Genomic DNA, 18,161 nt, shown 5'->3' on the forward strand with positions numbered 1-18,161 from the left:
TTGCTTTTCAGGGTTCCCGAGAGAACACCAAAAGGATGGAAAAGGATATTGTCTTTTGTAGTAATAACTGCTTTATTCTTTATTCATCAGCTGCACAAGCAAAAAATTCAGACAACAAGGTAAATTGAGGAAAGTATATTGAGGGATTTCTGCCTTGGGGGTACAGTCCCCTTCTCCAGAGAGCGCTTATAGGGAAATCCTAGTGAGATGGTGCTTGAGCTGACAGGCAAGCCTGGTAATACCCTTCAGCTATGTTTGTCCCCATTAAATAACCTATCTGACAAAAGAGCAGAAAGGTTTAAATTACATTTTAACACTCACTCATTTATTTAGTAGCATTGAGGGTTGAGTGTAGGGCCCAATGCATGCTAGCCAACTACTTTACCCCTGAGTTATATATCCTGTACCTCTTGTAATGTTTGCTATTGCAGTCTCACTGGGCTGCCTTTCACACATAATCCTTCTGCTTTAATCTGGCTTGATATCCCAACACTACCACACACACACACACACACACACACACACACACACATGTCTGTATATCTTGTTTTTATTTTGAGAAAATAAAAATTAAAAATTTCAGGCTTCAGAGTGCTGGGACTTTAAGTTTATGTTGCCACATACAGATTAATTACATTTTTTAAAAAAGTTTTTCTTAGATTTAGTTTCAGTTACGTGTGTGTGTGTGTGTGTGTGTGTGTGTGTGTGTAATATGAACATGTGTGTAATATGAACATGTGTGTATGACGTGTATAGGTGCCTCTTGAGGCCAAAAGATGTCATTAGATCCCATGGAGCTGAAATAACAACTAGTTAAAAGCCAGTACATGAGTGCTGGGAACCGAATTCTGGTCCCTGGAGGAGCAGCAAGGACTCTTAACTGCTGAGCCATCTCTCCAGTCCCTAGCTCAACTACAAAAGTGTGAAATTAAATAGAGCATTGGTACTAGGATCTTACATTATACTAATTACAAACAACTACTAAATATTAATAATTTTGGTTTATTGGTTATTTGGGAAGATTTTTTAAAAAAGAAAATATCTAACAATGCAGTTGTTCAAATGATGCATGTTTAATGATGTATTTTGAAGGAAAAAATTTCCTGCAAAGCTACTAGTTGTCCCTGCTTCAGTATTTCATTAATATGATCTCATTAACATGCCTTTCACAAAAGAATGCTCACCAAACAAACTACTTTTTAACATGTATTAGTCCCTGGTATAGCAAAATTCAAATTGACAAACAAATTTAGGTTTTTAATTAAAATTTATTCTTAGAGAGTGGGAATGGGTTTTCATCATGTAGTTTCTTAAACTAATACATGGGGTGGCCCACTGTGGATTTAACCCTGAGCCACCTTTCAGGATGAGGGTATGAGCAGAGGCATGACAGTCTAGCCCGTAGCTGAGAGGTGCTAGCACGGTTCTCCTCGCCTAACTCCTTGAGTAGCTGCTGGTAGCTGAGAGGTTCAGAGTGACTCGAATGCAGGGCACTCCTTATCCTGTTTCTCATGGCAACTGAGGAAGCCCAAGCTAACACTCAAAATGTAATGAGTAGAGACCGACCCTTTCTGGTTGTGAATACATTGGTCTGTTGTACAAATTGAATTAGATGTGAAATCATTGATTGGGGGAGGGATGGTTTTCCAAGAAAGTTCAAGGGAAAGATAAGTCTCCAGTCTGTGACTGTAGGAGAGGCTCGGGCCCTTGTACTTGACCTTTGTCTCCAGTCTGTGACTGTAGGAGAGGCTCGGGCCCTTGCACTTGACCTTTGTCTCCAGTCTGTGACTGTAGGAGAGGCTCGGGCCCGCACTTGCCCTTTGTCTCCAGTCTGTGACTGTAGGAGAGGCTCGGGCCCGCACTTGACCTTTGTCTCCAGTCTGTGACTGTAGGAGAAGCACGGGCCCGCACTTGCCCTTTGTCTCCAGTCTGTGACTGTAGGAGAGGCTCGGGCCCTTGCACTTGACCTTTGTCTCCAGTCTGTGACTGTAGGAGAAGCACGGGCCCGCACTTGACCTTTGTCTCCAGTCTGTGACTGTAGGAGAGGCTCGGGCCCGCACTTGCCCTTTGTCTCCAGTCTGTGACTGTAGGAGAGGCTCGGGCCCTTGCACTTGACCTTTGTCTCCAGTCTGTGACTGTAGGAGAAGCACGGGCCCGCACTTGACCTTTGTCTCCAGTCTGTGACTGTAGGAGAGGCTCGGGCCCTTGCACTTGACCTTTGTCTCCAGTCTGTGACTGTAGGAGAAGCACGGGCCCGCACTTGACCTTTGTCTCCAGTCTGTGACTGTAGGAGAGGCTCGGGCCCGCACTTGACCTTTGTCTCCAGTCTGTGACTGTAGGAGAGGCTCGGGCCCGCACTTGACCTTTGTCTCCAGTCTGTGACTGTAGGAGAGGCTCGGGCCCTTGTACTTGACCTTTGTCGGCCTCTGTTACTTCAAAATAATCGTCCTCCGTGCTCATGGTCAGCTTGCTCTGCCTAACAATTTACTCATCTGTGTGCCCCATAAGTCATAGGCCATTAAACTTCTCACCATCAGTAGACTTGCTTTCCTGGCACGCGAGTCCTTCCCTTTTCTCACGGTTTCTTTTTGCTACCCAGGAATCCCTCCCGTCACTGCCACAGTCCCCTATGAAGGAGCCTTCCAAAGCATTTCACCAGTATAGCAACAACATCTCCACTTTGGATGTACACTGTCTCCCTCAGTTCCAGGAGAAGGTTTCCCCTCCTGCATCACCTCCCATAAGCTTCCCTCCAGCCTTTGAAGCATCTACAGTAGAGTCCAAGCCTGATGAGCTCAAGGTGACAGTCAAGTTAAAGCCTCGGCTGAGGACTGTTCCTACCGGGCTTGAAGACTGTAGACCACTGAGTAAAAAGTGGAGAGGAATGAAGTGGAAGAAATGGAGCATTCATGTTGTCATCCCCAAGGGGACCTTTAAACCACCTTGTGAGGATGAAATAGATGAGTTTCTGAAGAAATTGGGCACTTCTCTTAAACCTGACCCTGTACCCAAAGACTATCGAAAGTGTTGCTTTTGTCATGAAGAAGGTGATGGGCTAACAGATGGACCAGCAAGGCTGCTCAACCTTGACTTGGACCTCTGGGTCCACTTGAATTGTGCTCTGTGGTCCACAGAGGTCTATGAAACACAGGCTGGTGCCTTAATAAATGTGGAGCTAGCGCTGAGGAGAGGACTACAAATGAAGTGTGTCTTCTGTCATAAGACAGGTGCCACCAGTGGATGTCACAGATTTCGATGTACCAACATTTATCATTTCACTTGCGCCACTAAAGCACAATGCATGTTTTTTAAGGACAAAACAATGCTTTGCCCCATGCACAAACCAAAGGGAATCCATGAGCAACAGTTAAATTACTTTGCAGTCTTCAGGAGGGTCTATGTGCAGCGAGATGAGGTGAGGCAGATTGCTAGTATCGTGCAGCGGGGAGAGCGGGACCACACCTTTCGTGTGGGGAGCCTCATCTTCCACACCATTGGTCAGCTGCTTCCACAACAGATGCAAGCATTCCACTCTCCAAAAGCACTCTTCCCAGTTGGCTATGAAGCCAGCCGGTTATACTGGAGCACTCGCTACGCCAACCGACGCTGCCGGTACCTGTGCTCCATTGAGGAAAAAGATGGGCGGCCTGTGTTTGTCATCAGGATTGTAGAGCAAGGCCATGAGGACTTGGTCCTAAGTGATTCATCACCTAAAGGTAGATCCATTTGTGCACTGTTGTCAGCCCAGTGGATGTTCTGTGTCAGTGTCTGGTTTGTCTGTGATGTTTCATGAACAATCTTTACTTGTCAGTGCAGATCTGAAGCCTCTTTGTTTCAGCACACCTTGTTAGGTGCCGTGTTAGTGTGTCTTGTTTGCTCAGCAGTTTATATAGACTTGAGGAGAAGAGGTGATACCTTGGTACCCCTCTCAAGGTCAGACGCGGAAAGCAGGGGCCATATCTAAAGAAGTATGATTTTGTCCTATCTCAGCTTCAGATTTAAAGCTGGAAATTACAAACTTCATTTTGTACTACTGGGCATTTTTAGTTTCATTTTTACTGAGTAGAAAAATAATAAAGAGCTGCTTTTAAATTTTTTCATAGTTTTTAAAACCATATGGAGCAGTACAAAGGTATTTCCAAAGAAACTACCCATTCTGTGTTTTAATTCTCATCGGAGGGAATGCCTGTCTGTAGGCATTGCTAATTGAATTATTCCTTTTTAATAGTATATTTTCTTTTGTTCCATATCCAATTGAAGTTACTAATTTCTTTTATGTTCAGTATTTGATGTCCTTATGGTGGCATTATTTTCCCCCAGATATCAACTCTTTGAAATAAGTTGCTGCTATTTGACAAGCATGTTCGTTACATTGCTGCCCAGATTTTATTTGAAAACTAGTAGGTCTTTGTGAGTGACTCCTCTTTATCCTCTCTTTGTTTTGTACTGTGTACTTCTTTTTGTTTAGCTAAAAGGATATTCATCATAAAATTTTTTTTCTTCATTTATAGATGTATGGGATAAAATTTTGGAGCCTGTGGCATGTGTGAGAAAAAAATCTGAAATGTTGCAGCTTTTCCCTGCATATTTGAAAGGAGAAGACCTATTTGGCCTGACTGTCTCTGCAGTAGCACGAATAGCTGAATCAGTAAGTATCCAACCTGGCCACTGTCTAAACTTGGGCTTGTTTTCTAACCTGGCATGTTCACAGTGCTACTACAGAAACCTTCCTACTTTCCAGGATGTGGAATCTGTGTGTGGGTGGTCAGGTGGCAAGCTTAGTATCAAGTTTCTCAGAGGAACAGCAGGTGTCATCTGTCAGCTTATCCACATGGCTGAGGAGACACCCTTGACCTGTTATTTTGCAGATTTTTTCCCCTTTTCTTAGTTTTGCTGTTCATTGTCTTGCCCTCGTCCTAGGGGTGGGTGGTCCCACTACAGTGCGGGTACACTTGTCAAATGTAACAATAAAGAATGTATTCACTAGAACTATGCTCTAGAGCCAGGCCTGGAGATGAAGGCCTATAATCCCTGACACTTACAATGCTGAAGTAGGTATAGAAGTTGAAGATCAGTCTGGGCAACCTACTGAGACCCTATCTCAGAACTTTAAAAAAGTAAGAAGAGTATTAAGACTCTAGTTCAGTGGTACAGTGCTAGCCTCACAATCTTGAGGGTTAGGTGGGATTCTTCAAACTACAAAAAGAAAAAAAGAGCAAACATTGTAGAAAAAAAGACCAAGCTGGTGAGGTGTCCCAGCATGTAAAGGCCCTGCACCAAGCCTGGCAGCCAAGTCCAGTATGGTGGACAGAAAGAGCCAGGTCCACGGCTCACCGTCTAGCCTCCAGAGGCTCACACAGCACTCACATATACACCAGCACATTCGTCCTTTTTCTACACAAACACATACAGGAGTAAGTGGAAAATGAATTTTAAAGAACATAATAAATATAAAGGAAACTTTGAATATCTCAATTCCTTTCAAGTAGACCTTAATTTACCACCAAAACTGCTAGAACAGTGAGTGACAGCCTTGTGTCATGGTCACACTGGACAGAAGTGAGTAGAGATCCAGAAACTAAACCACAGAGATGACCTGCAGCTGTTGTGAGATCTAAACATCCAGACAAACACACCCATTACCTTGTGACTTCAGCTTCAGATCTGTCGCATCAGGAGGGCTTTGGCTGATGTATTCTGGGAGTTAATCTTCTCCTCAAGAAAAAGTGCCCTGGGCTTACCAAGGTTTGTTTTGAAATTAGATTTATATATTATTGAAATAGTTATGATTGTAGTCTCATTATTAAATAGGACACTGACTGGGAGGAAAACTTAAAAACCATAGCTAAATTGTTTTCACCCTGGGCCTGGCTGAAGAGTACATCCTCGGCCAGATGAGTTACCCTTTGTGTATTGCTCCTCTCTTCTCAGCTGCCTGGGGTTGAGGCGTGTGAGAACTACACCTTCCGCTATGGCCGGAACCCTCTCATGGAGCTCCCCCTGGCCGTGAACCCCACAGGCTGTGCCCGCTCTGAGCCTAAGATGAGCGCCCATGTCAAGAGGTTTGTGTTAAGGTATCTTGTTTCATCTTCACATAGTACAGCCCAGGGTTTCTAGGCACCTTAGTGGGTTTTGTGCTTGATTTGTCTGCTGCTTACAAACCCTGCTGTCTCTGGCTGTGTATGTGCCTGACAACTTCAGAAGATGCTCTGTGTCTCTGCTAGGCAGCTTTCTGTGTCTGTCAGTAAGACTTTTAATTCGAGTGACTTTCACATTATTCAGAGGTGTCTTCAGTTGTCCTTTTATTGTCCTGTTGGTACATCATCATCTGTAGGCCTCACACCTTGAATAGCACCAGCACTTCAAAGTCGTTTCAGAGCACAGTCACTGGAGAGCTGAATGCACCCTACAGTAAGCAGTTCGTCCACTCCAAGTCATCCCAGTACCGGAGAATGAAGACTGAATGGAAATCTAATGTGTATCTGGCCCGTTCTCGGATCCAGGTAAGGGATGAAGTGGAGTTAGGTCTCAAGATGCTGATGTCCAGGAAAAGCTACTACACATTGGGTGCAGAGATAGAATCAGGTCTGCCTGTTTCTTTGTTTATGTTTGTGGTACTATGATTTGAACCTAGCATTTTGTATGTACTAAGCAAGTGCTTTACCATTGAGTTAATCCCAACCCTGGAATCATGCTTTGAAAGTTGTGTTCCACCTTGTCAATTTTTAACATGAGGACTCTGGTTTGTAGCCTTAGAACTTTGTGGTGATGCACACCTTTAATCCCAGCACTTGGGAGGCAGAGGCAGGCGGATTTCTGAGTTCAAGGCCAGCCTGGTCTACAGAGTGATTTCCAGGACAGCCAAGGCTACACAGAGAAACCCTGACTCGAAAAAACCAAACCCCCAAAAAAGAAGAACTTGATGTTGGACCTCAAGTAAAAAGCGTTCCTCAGGAATTCACATCTTTATATTGTGTTGAAGGCTGTGGAGAAACAGGTTGTGCTGGATTTTCTGTGCACCGAGTTAAAAGTTAAAATGAATGCCAGCACTTGAAAATACATAGAGCAAGGCAGGTCAGGAGATCTGGGCTGCCCTGTCTTCAACAACACTGGATAAATTCATGCAATGTTGTGGATTTGGAAGCTATATCTTTTTAGCACTGCCTCTTTGTGAAATCATTGCACATTTCTGGTAGACATGTAAGGCTTCCCATTGACAAAGCATTTAAAATTGAACCTGTAGTCTTCAGTTTGTGGTCTTAATATTGATGTGTCTAATCAGCTACTCTCCTGACACAGAATGCAAGTCTAAAGCTCCTACAACTCATGTTGTTGTCTATCCGTGCCTAAGTCAGCCTCAGTATTTTCAGATCCACCCCGCCATAAAATTCTGTTACTCCTCCTCCAAAGTTCCAGCCTTTTCCTGGAAACCAGTTTGTATGTACAGTAGAGATTAGATCAACAATCAAAATTCTTAAAAGTTGAGTGCAAGTGCTTTCCTTCTAACTGGTAGTTTAAGAATCTTCTTGTTCTTAGACAGTTTGCAAATGTGTCTAGCATAAGGCTCTCTTTATCACTTTTTCCTCTTGATGAAACCTTTTAGTCTGGAGCACTGTGACCTTCAGGCTGAGTATCACCTGTCAATAAAAAAGCTGTTGGCCATGAGCTGAGGCAGGAAATAGGAGGTGGGATAATGGCAGGAAGAGAGAGGATTCTGGGAAATCATGAGCAGATAGAAGGAGTTGCAGGGAGAGATTCCAAAGAGAATTGAGTGAAATGCTGGGGACACTGAAGGAGAGATAACTGTCCCTGTGCTAGACACAGGATAGTGTGAGCTAGCTGGGTAATGAGCCAGAGCTGTGAGCAAGGCATTGAGTAATAAATGGTCTCAGAGTCGGCATCCCAGGAGCAGGGGCTACAGGAAACAATGCTCTGAGGCTGACAGACCCAGAGCCTGCCCAGCTCCAGACCCAGCTCCGGAGGGCTTCCGCAGTGCCACGGCCTAGATGGCAGCTGCTTTCTTTATGCTTCCTTTCTTACTTCTGATTTCGGTTCCCTTGTTTTGCTCTTCTGAAATGTCTTCTACTTTACCTGGATGATCTTTCTTAGACATTTTAACAAGCAGTTGTGAGCCCTTCGCCCTTGATCATTTTGTCTCATCTTGGTTCACAACCTTTTTTCTCTGCGGTGACCCTGTCACACAGTCTTCTGTGGACATGTTAGGTTGTCGCTCCTGCTTCCAGCTGCCTCTCGTCCCTTGCAGTGTAGATGTTAGAGCTTGCTCACTCTGTGTCTGTTCCCATTCGTGAGGAATGCTCTTAGTAGGATCTTGACTGTGTCTTCAACTTATAGTTCACCTCAGTCACTTTTTTTTTATTTTTTTTTATTTTATTTATTTTTTTTTTTTTTGGATTTGTTTGTTTTTCGAGACAGGGTTTCTCGGTGTAGCCCTGGCTGTCCTGGAACTCACTCTGTAGACCAGGCTGGCCTCGAACTCAGAAATCCGCCTGCCTCTGCCTCCCAGAGTGCTGGGATTACAGGCGTGCGCCACCACCTCCCGGCTCACCTCAGTCACTTTTAAATGTTGTTACTGTACATACACATATGCACATGCGTGGTGGAGGGCACTGCTCTCTCTCCTTGCCCTCAGGCCGCCATCTTCACTGACACTCCTGAGTCCTCTTTGAATTTCGGCTTTCTGTCATGTCTTCTCTCACCATTACTGTCTGCAGTGACTGTGGTAATGGTAGTAGTATTTATATCTTAGGGATACATGCATGGACACATTTATGAAAATAGAATCATATTATCTATAATCACTTTTACATTACCTGAGTCTTACATCACATTCTCAGTAAGTTGTGTGATGCTTCACAACGATGAAGTGATTGCCCCTTTGCACGGCCGTTGACTACCTCTCAGCTGACACTGTGCCATCAGTACCCCATAGAATATCCTCGTGTACTGATAGTTTCAGTTTTCTGGAGTATAATCAAAAAAGTAAAGCTTCTATCTAAAACTATATTTGCTTTTTCTTTGAATAACATATTTCCCCCAAAAGGCCACAACTGCTGGTTTCCTCCTGCAGTCTGCGGCTCTCGTCTGGTTTTCTCTTATGTGTCAGCTTGGCAGGTGTACGCCTACACTGAGATCTTTCTAAAAGAAGATAATTCTCATTTTTATTTATGTCTGCATATGAGTATGCGCACTGTGTGAGAATGCATGTCCACAGAGACCAGAAGAGGGCACTGGGTCCCTGGAGCTGCGTCAGAGGCTGTTGTAAGCTGCTACACAAGTGCTGGGAGCTGACTGAACTCAGTTCCCCTAGACCACAGAGCCATGTCTCCCATCTCTAGCACTGAGTCTTAATTACAGCTCCTGATTGCTGGTGAAGTTGGCTTCTCATGACTGGCGTTTGGACTTGCCTTTTTGAGAATTAACGTTTTGTGAACTTTGTCCATATTTCAGTTTGTACTAGCTTGCAGAGCTAGGTTTTTCCCAGTATGAAACATGCCTACCAGAACTCCAGTTTTTTTCTTCCTTATTTATTTATTTATTTATTTATTTATTTATTTATTTATTTATTTATTGGCTTTTTTGTTTGGTTGGTTTTTATATAGACAAGCATACAAGTTTATATCATGCCTATATACACACTCGGGTTATATTCTTCTAGTATTTTATCTGTATAACGAACTTCAATTTTTTTTAACTTTCTTTCATTGTATATCCAATTATTGTAATGCTATTTAGCATACAATATACTTTGTTAAACTTAATCTTGGCGCTATTGCTATGACCATACCGTAGGTCCTCAGACAGTTTGGAGTGCTTGCTTATGCTGACCCAGACAGCACTGATGCGCACTCACAGCCTTCTTGTGTTCTGGTGTGCTCACATCTGCGCCACACCTGGGACAACCAACATGCTGGCATCGTTGACTGGCCAGCTCCGTACTCTGCGCTCCAGTGGAGTGTCTGGCAGATTCCACGAGGACTTGATTTTCATTCCTCCCTTTCACCATAGTTTCTCCCCTGGTCAGAACTGAAAGCACAAACCCAAATTAGGGCAACAAAATGCAGATTATCTATAAACATTGCATTTATTTCAACTTTTTTGAACTCTTGGCCTGCATCTGTGTTTCCTGCCACCTCTAAGATAGAACAAGGCCCACCAGGCACTGGTGTAGACAGTGTGAGCCACCAGGCACTGGTGTAGACAGTGTGAGCCACCAGGCACTGGTGTAGACAGTGTGAGCCACCAGGCACTGGTGTAGACAGTGTGAGCCACCAGGCACTGGTGTAGACAGTGTGAGCCACCAGGCACTGGTGTAGACAGTGTGAGCCACAAGGAAGGCGTAAGGGTGTCAGGCTCTTTTGTCGCCCCAGCCATTCAGGAGGCTGAGGCAGAGGATCAGAAATTCAAGGACTGCCTGAACAACTTAGTGAGATCTTATTTCAAAACATTTAAAAAGAGCTGGGAATGTATCCTGTACATTTCTCTACTCACCTCAGAATTTTTTTTATTGGGAAGAACTCCAAAAACTGAATTGTTCCCACCTTTCCTGATACTAGAACAAAGTAATGTTTTCTGTTTTGCTGTATTCTGTCATTTCTAGGAAACTCAGTCAAATCTGAAACAACTTTGTAGTAGTCATAACTCCTTATAGTTCTTCTCCCTTTTCCTATTGTACTGAATGTTTACTGTCTGGGGCTCCTTGGGGCTAACTTCATATCAAAAGCACTGGCTTACCTGCTTGGTGGTTACTCAGCAAGCAGAGTGGAAAATGCAGCTACCAGGACCACAGTAGCATCTACAGAGATGGTGTTGCTGTGGGCAGCAGATGTGGGCGTTGCAAGTGGGCAGCTTGTCAGCTATCGTTTACCTGGCATTCGGTACCGGCGGTGGGGATGATCATTACTGAGAAGCCACGTGTAGTGAGGTCCTTCCTGTGGTGCCTTTCCAGAGTGAAAGGTGGGACAGATAAGGGAAGGGCATCCCAAGTAACCTTCCTGGGAGCACAGTCACTCATTCACAGACAGGGAGCACGCACACTGTCATCGCGTAAGCCAGGCCTGAGGGCAGTGTAGAAACGGACACAGGAACAGTGTGATGGTGTTAAAGCTGACTGGAGCAGTGGTGTTAGATCTTTTAACTAAACCTTAACTATGGCTTTTCATAAGACTTCAAGAGCAATGTGTTTTGATGAGGAGAATAAAGGTCTGTTGGGTATATTGAAATGTTTTATTTACAATCCTTTTTCCTTGCACTTAGGGACTGGGCCTGTATGCTGCTAGAGACATTGAAAAACACACCATGGTCATCGAGTACATTGGAACGATTATTCGAAATGAAGTTGCCAACCGGAAGGAGAAGCTTTATGAGTCTCAGGTACTGTATAAACTGGCCACAGGCAGGACCTGAAGAGCTCAGCTGCATGTGCTCAGTTGTGACCAGAAGCCACCCTGCAGCCTTTAGTAGCTCTCATGCAACTCTTTGCTTCACCGTCATCTTTCTGCAGTTGGTGTTACTTGTCCATATGTAACCCAGATTACTGCCTGTCATCTGATGGTCACTCTGACATTTCGCAAATGCACCAGCTGTGTCTGGCAGGGTCCACAGGAGTGTGAGCAGGGCGCTCCCAGCACAGCCGGAGTGTGAGGGAGGGAGATGCAGATCACACTGACCACCTGCCTTCTCTTTAGAACCGAGGTGTGTACATGTTCCGCATGGACAATGACCACGTGATTGACGCCACACTCACTGGAGGGCCTGCAAGGTGAGACAGGAGGACCATGGCCCAGAGGGCTTTGCTAGGGCAGGGGCAGCGGAATTTCAAACTCACTTTGTTAACACTTCATAGAAACAGTCTTAGTTTCCTCTGTGTGGGGGAAGCTCTTCATTGTTTTCACACTGAGTTTTCTGATGTGTCTTGCAGGTACATCAACCATTCCTGTGCCCCTAACTGTGTGGCTGAAGTCGTGACCTTTGAGAGAGGACACAAGATTATCATCAGCTCTAACAGGAGGATCCAGAAAGGAGAAGAGGTAAGGGGGGAAGGCGTGTGTGGTCTGTACCAGGGTGTGGCGGTTCCTAGCCTGCAGCCTCAGCCTAGAGCTTCACCATCTGCTAATCTTACTTCAGCCAGCTTCTTGTGGTAGATCGTAAAGCCACATGGAACCCACCATATAGTACCATGTAGCTTAGGAGGATCCTTCCTTTGTCCCTTAATCTAGACAGTCTGACAAGCCCCTTTCAAGATGGTGCCGTCACAGTTCTCTGGTAATCACAGGGACGTGATATATTCACATGATATATTATTGCAAGGACTATAGGCACAAGTTTGGGACGCCATATGTTCCTGACAGCTCGTGTGCACACTTGGAAATGTTCACATCATATATATAAAGTGTATGTTTTTGGTTTGTCTTTAAAATGTTTCATGTAGGCCGAGACGTTTGTTTCTCGATATCTCACAGAGATGACTTTGGCCAGCTCCTCGTCACCTATGGTTACTGTCCTCAGTTGTCCTATTTACGTGTCTCAGCTCTGGCTTTCACACGTGGCATCAGCACCTTGAATTCAGTGCTCTGAATCTGGAATTAGTGTCTAGTGCAAAGCTCTTGGGAAGACTGCGGTGTCAGGAAGCCTGGGTGTGGTCTCTGTGATGAAGCCTGGGTGTGGTCTCTGTGATGAAGCCCTCGTCTTCTGTAGGCAGAGTGTGAGATCACAGCTGTTTACTTAGTCTTTGTAGAACTTGCCTTTAAAATTAGGAACATACGTATGTGACCAGGTTACGGGTCACCGGCTCCAGGACAGGGCCTGCAGAGCAGCCTCTCAGCTCCCATCATCTCGTCATCTTAGTCCTCTAGTGTTGCTGAGCCTATTATTACTCAGCAAACACTTAACACAAGGACAAGGCAGTGCCTTCTGTCCCCTCACAGCTGCTCCACAGCAGGTGCAGCCTTCCTCTCTGTGCAGTCTTCCAGAGAGTGGCTGATGTCTGTCTGCATTAGGAAAGAAAGACTCAAGATACTGACTGTTTCCCTCCCTTGGCTTTATGGGGTCTAGGGGTAGAGGGGATGGGACTTAATTGGTGGGACTCCTGCTGCTCTCCAGCCGCCCAGTTGGTTGGCCTGGGATTTGAGTAAAGATTCTACAGCCATTGAATGTTGATCCAAAACAGCTTTTTCTCGAAGGGGAGCACTAGCTTACCCTGAGCCAGAGTGGCCATGGCTGAAAACCAGATTCAGGATATCCTGAACCCATCGTGCTCCACTGAGGAAAAGATGGGATTGACTTTTGCCATCACAGGACCAAAGAATGTCCTCAGTCCGTGCATTAATTGGTGACACATGAGGCGCCGGTAGGTTCTAGATGCTGTCTGAAGACAGGCCAAACCAGGGAGCCATCTGTGGTTTGAGGGAGTTCTGGTGGAGAGAACACGGTGAGAAGCCAGAGCCTCACTCAGCGAGAGAGAGAGAGAGAGAGAGAGAGAGAGAGAGAGAGAGAGAGAGAGAGAGAGAGAGGAGAGAAAGCACTGCCCTGTCTCACACTGTCTCTTTGCCATGGGCAGCTCTGCTATGATTATAAGTTTGACTTTGAAGATGACCAGCACAAGATTCCATGTCACTGTGGAGCGGTGAACTGCCGGAAGTGGATGAACTGAATGCATTCCTTGCTATCTCACCGGGTGGCTCGTCCCTAGGAAGAGGCGACTCAACACTTCATTGGATTTTGCAGACAGAAAGATATTTTTGTTTTCTGACTTTTTGAGAAACAGCTTCTGGGAGCTCTGATTCCTCAGCCCTTGTCTGCAGGACGCACAGCACAGGGGGCCAGCTAGGCTGCCTTGCTGCACAGAGGTCGGCAGAGTCACAGAACGGTCCAGCACTTTTTTTTTCTTTTCTTTTTTTTTTTCTTCCTTTTGTTTCCTTGTGGGTGGATTTTGTTTTGTTTTTGTTTTGTTAGTCTCACTAAGGAGAAACTTTTACTGGGGCAAAGAGCCGGTGGCTGCCCTGCCCCAGGGTGGGGGCCTTCCTATGAATGTAAGACTGAAATCACCAGCGAAGGGGGCTGTCCAGAGTGCTGGCCACGCCTTACTGACAGGGGCAGGCCCTCAGTTTAACTAAAGTGGACACCACTGATCAAGGAATGTACTGAGATGACTTCCTTAGGGATAGAGCTAAGGGATAATAACTTGCACTAAATACATTTGAATACTTGATTCCATGAGTCAGTTTATTGTAGTTTTTGATTTCTGTAAAATAAGAGAAACTTTTTGTATTTATTATTGAATAAGTGAATGAAGCTATTTTTAAATAAAAGTTAGAAGAAAGCCAAGCTGCTGCTGTTACCTGCAGAACTAACAAACCCTGTTACTTTGTACAAACATGTAAATATTTTGAAAAAAAAAACAGTATAAAAATAGTTATTGACCAAATGCTACCAGGCGCTGCAGCAGCTCGGGTGCTTATAACCATGGTAGGGATGTTACAATATAATTTTGTGTTATTAAATATGCCATTATAATTATGTAATAACCAAAATTTTGCCCCAGTATGCCTGGGCTTTTTGGAAACTGTCTCTTAGTGCTTGTTTTCTACACCTAACTTCTGACAGCAGCGTGTGCTACAACAACTTTTATAGCTGTTGGTGATTTAAACTAATGTTTCATATTATATTGTTGCATCCCTACTTCTTCAGTCAGGTTTTTTTGTGCTTACAATTTGTGATAACTGTGAATAACGGCTTAAACACAAACCCAAATGGAGGCTGAATTTTTTCTTCAGCAAAAGTAGTTTTGATTAGAACTTTGTTTCCAACCTCACAGAATCATGTAAACATAGAGTCATGTAGCAGGGACCTAACCCAACTCCTTAGCCTTCTATTTAACATAAAAATTTGAAAAAGAAAAAAAAGAGAGATGGAGAGAGTGAGAGATGTGATTATGCTCCCAGCTGCAGGACTCTGGCAATAGGGTTTTTCGAAGATGTAATTTTAAAATGTGTTTGTATGAACTTGTTTGTTTACATTTCTTTAATAAAAAAACACACTGTTTTGTGTTTGCTTGTAGAAACTTAATCAGCATTTGAACCAGGTTAGCTTTTTATTTTGTACTTAAAATTCTGGTACTGACACTTCACGGGCTGAGTATAAAATGAAGTTTTTGTGTGCACAATTCGAGTGGACTGTGAGCTGCGGGCACTCGGTGACTCGGCTCTCGGCTTGTAATGTATATGGCATGGTGTATTTTTATCTTACAGAATAAATCAATTGTATATATTTTTCTCTTGATAAATAGCTGTATGAAATTTGTTTCTTGAATATTTTTCTTCTCTTGTACAATACTCTGACATCCTACCAGTATTTGTCCTGCCGAGTTTGGTTGTTTTCTGTTCTGTAAAATAGTATCTAATGTTGGCAAAAATTGAATTTTTTGAAGTATACAGAGTGTTATGGGTTTTGGAATTTGTGGACACAGATTTAGAAGATCACCATTTACAAATAAAATATTTTACATCTATAGATGTGCACTGTGTTCTCTGTGGGTTTTGGTCATGTTTGCATGTAAATTCAGCCATGCTCCCTGGCTGTGGGCTCCCCTCCCTCAGTCAGATATGGAAGAGAACTTGTATTAGGGTATAGCACAGCAGATTAAAGACCATTCTTCAAGCTGGTTCGCTGTTTAAAGCCTGCTTGTTTCTGCTCATTGCTCTGTGTCTGAGATGAAGTCTCACTGTGCTGCCCAAGCTCAAGCAGCCTTCTCACCTCCTCATCTGTCTCCTGAGAAGCCAGGACCACAGGACAGAGTGTGTGCTGCTGCCGGCCCACTTAGACAGGTTTTGGTTTTGTATCATTTTCCCTTCTTCAAGCTACTTTTCAGCTTTCCTCTGTGTGGTAGAAATGTCAGATTGAATAGCTGCTAAGAGGCAAGCATTGTGGCACACCTTGAATCCCGTGTGAAGCAGGGGGATGGTGGATTTAAGGGTATCCTGGGCTATATAAATGTAAACAAGACCCTCTCTCAGCAATGAAGGATGCTATGAAGAATCAAAATGCCTTTAATCCCAGCACTTGGGAGGCAGAGGCAGGATCTCTCAGTTCGAGGGCAGGCTGGTCTACAGAATAAGTTCCACACACACAACAGCTACACAGAGAAACCCTGTCTCAAAATGATAAGAACAATAATAATAGTAATAATCTCCAGAAGCCCCTTCTTTCTCTAATCTGGAAGGTTCAGAGCTCCTGCCTGATGCTATATATCCTTTCTGCCTCCAAATGCACACTGACCATCAGATGCTGAGGGAAGGAATGCCTTCGTTTTACTAGAACAGTGCTGACTCCTCACTGCCTATCAAGGCCTGAAAAGGAAAGAAAGTCTTACCCATTGGACTAGTCACTTAAATACTGTCCCGGGGCAGTGAGGGCATGGGAGAGATGTACCCAGAAGACTGCAGAGGACTGCACAGTGCTAGCATCTGTCCACAGGGCAGCATTGGTACCCTCCATGGACACCTGACTTCCAGCTTTGAGCCCTCACAGTGACTCCTAAGCATGAAAACAGGGGCAGCCCTGAGACTGCAGCTCCATGCTGGCCGGGCTGGTCAACAGCATCGCTACGTGTAACTTCTTGCCTGCACACTTGGTACCTTGTACTAGATACAAAGGTCCTGGGGCACAATGGGCCCAGCACCTGTCTCTACTGGAAAAACCAGGTTAGTTTCACTTTGGTTCACCTTAGAACTGCTGTCCTTCAGTTCCCAGTACCCTGTGTCTGAAGAAAGAAAGCTGCTGCCTGGACCATGTGTACGAGGGTCTGGCCTAGTCTAGTGACCTAAATACTTCACTTGACCAAAATGGTTGGCTGGGTATGCATTTCTGTTTTGCTGGGTTTGAAACATAATGAAATTTCAGCACTATGACCAGGGATAGTTTGTGGAAGTATTTTTGAAGACTTCCTATTTTTCTCCATTCTTGGACACATTCTGCAGATCTAGATACTTTTCTTGCTTCATTTTTCAAGTCCATGCCTGACCTCTTGCTGGACTGCCCTGGCTAGGGTCCTAAGTAAAAGGTTCCTGAGTTGAGGGAGAACTCAGGGATCCTGCCTTTTGTACAAAACTTTCACATTAACGAGGTTACCTATAAATGTCCTTTCTTAGGCTGAGGACTTTCATTCCACTTCTCTCTCTCCTCCTCCCTACCAACACTTTTATGTAGACTAATCTTTGAACATCAGAGGTAATAGTTGGCTCCTTATACAACAAATAACCTGGCTGCCAGCATTCTACACAGATGAGCATGCTGAGATGTGCACCTTGTGAATCATCTGTCCCGCTGGAGCTGAGGAAGTGTCCCGTCAAAGCCTGGACTGAGCACACAGGAGCTGATGCTGTCATCTGATGAGGAACCTGTGCACCCGGTCACTTCTCAGGGGATCCAGAACTGCGGACCCTGGATTGCTCCCCACATTGCTCAGAGGATCTCGTGAAGCCCTTTGGTGGATATCCTGTGTGCTGCTCTCCTGGCTGAGGCTTGCTCATGGGCCAGGGTTCCGTCTGGCTCCTCCCGTCTCTTCATTCTCCAGGCAGCTCTCCATAGTTTTTGCTGAGTTGTTATATCCCGCCAAACTGTTCCTGCCACCCTTTTTCCACTTTGGATGATAAATGAAAGCTGCTGTGGGAGGCTGCGGTTTGTGAGCCTCGTGGCTGAGCAGCAGGAAGTGTGCTCAGGAAGCCTGCCTACCCCTCCAGGGCTGCACTCTGCTCTGCCCTCGCCCACAGCCCCGTGATTCCTGATGCCACCAAGCTTTCTCATGTTAGCTAGATGTCTACCAAGTACACTGGCAAGCCAGCTTGCTGTAGGAATAATTTTGTTTCCTATTTCATTTCTGTTCTGACATTTCATATTTACTTCTACCTTGAGCTTCAAATGTACTTTTTTCTAAGATAGGACTTTAAGATTTAATCTCTAGGCCGGGTGGTGGTGACGCACGCCTGTAATCCCAGCACTTGAGTGGCAGAGGCAGGCGGATTTCTGAGTTCAAGGCCAGCCTGGTCTACAGAGTGAGTTCCAGGACAGCCAGGGCTACACAGAGAAACTCTGTCTCAACCCCCCCCCCCAAAAAAAAATTAATCTCTAGTGTCCAAGGAATTTGG

General features: G+C 44.8%; 1 protein-coding gene across 11 annotated transcripts in view; it reads left to right on the forward strand.

The window, feature by feature from the left end:
- Kmt2c (lysine methyltransferase 2C) overlaps positions 1-15,526 on the forward strand; it is a 227,668-nt gene extending 212,142 nt beyond the window's left edge. For 9 of the 11 annotated variants that reach the window (XM_052172978.1, XM_052172982.1, XM_052172984.1 and 6 more), the window contains 9 exons: positions 12-119; positions 2,600-3,716; positions 4,512-4,648; positions 5,932-6,074; positions 6,335-6,503; positions 11,275-11,391; positions 11,706-11,779; positions 11,939-12,047; positions 13,577-15,526. In XM_052172978.1, the coding sequence (XP_052028938.1) occupies positions 12-119; positions 2,600-3,716; positions 4,512-4,648; positions 5,932-6,074; positions 6,335-6,503; positions 11,275-11,391; positions 11,706-11,779; positions 11,939-12,047; positions 13,577-13,669 (2,067 nt within the window). In that variant the 3' untranslated portion in view covers positions 13,670-15,526. The remainder of the gene's footprint in view (positions 1-11; positions 120-2,599; positions 3,717-4,511; positions 4,649-5,931; positions 6,075-6,334; positions 6,504-11,274; positions 11,392-11,705; positions 11,780-11,938; positions 12,048-13,576) is intronic. The other 2 variants (XM_052172983.1, XM_052172986.1) reach the window with 2 other exon arrangements.
- The last annotated feature ends 2,635 nt before the right edge of the window (positions 15,527-18,161 follow it).

Source organism: Apodemus sylvaticus, chromosome 2 (assembly GCF_947179515.1).
Source record: "Apodemus sylvaticus chromosome 2, mApoSyl1.1, whole genome shotgun sequence".
Lineage (NCBI taxonomy): Eukaryota > Metazoa > Chordata > Mammalia > Rodentia > Muridae > Apodemus > Apodemus sylvaticus.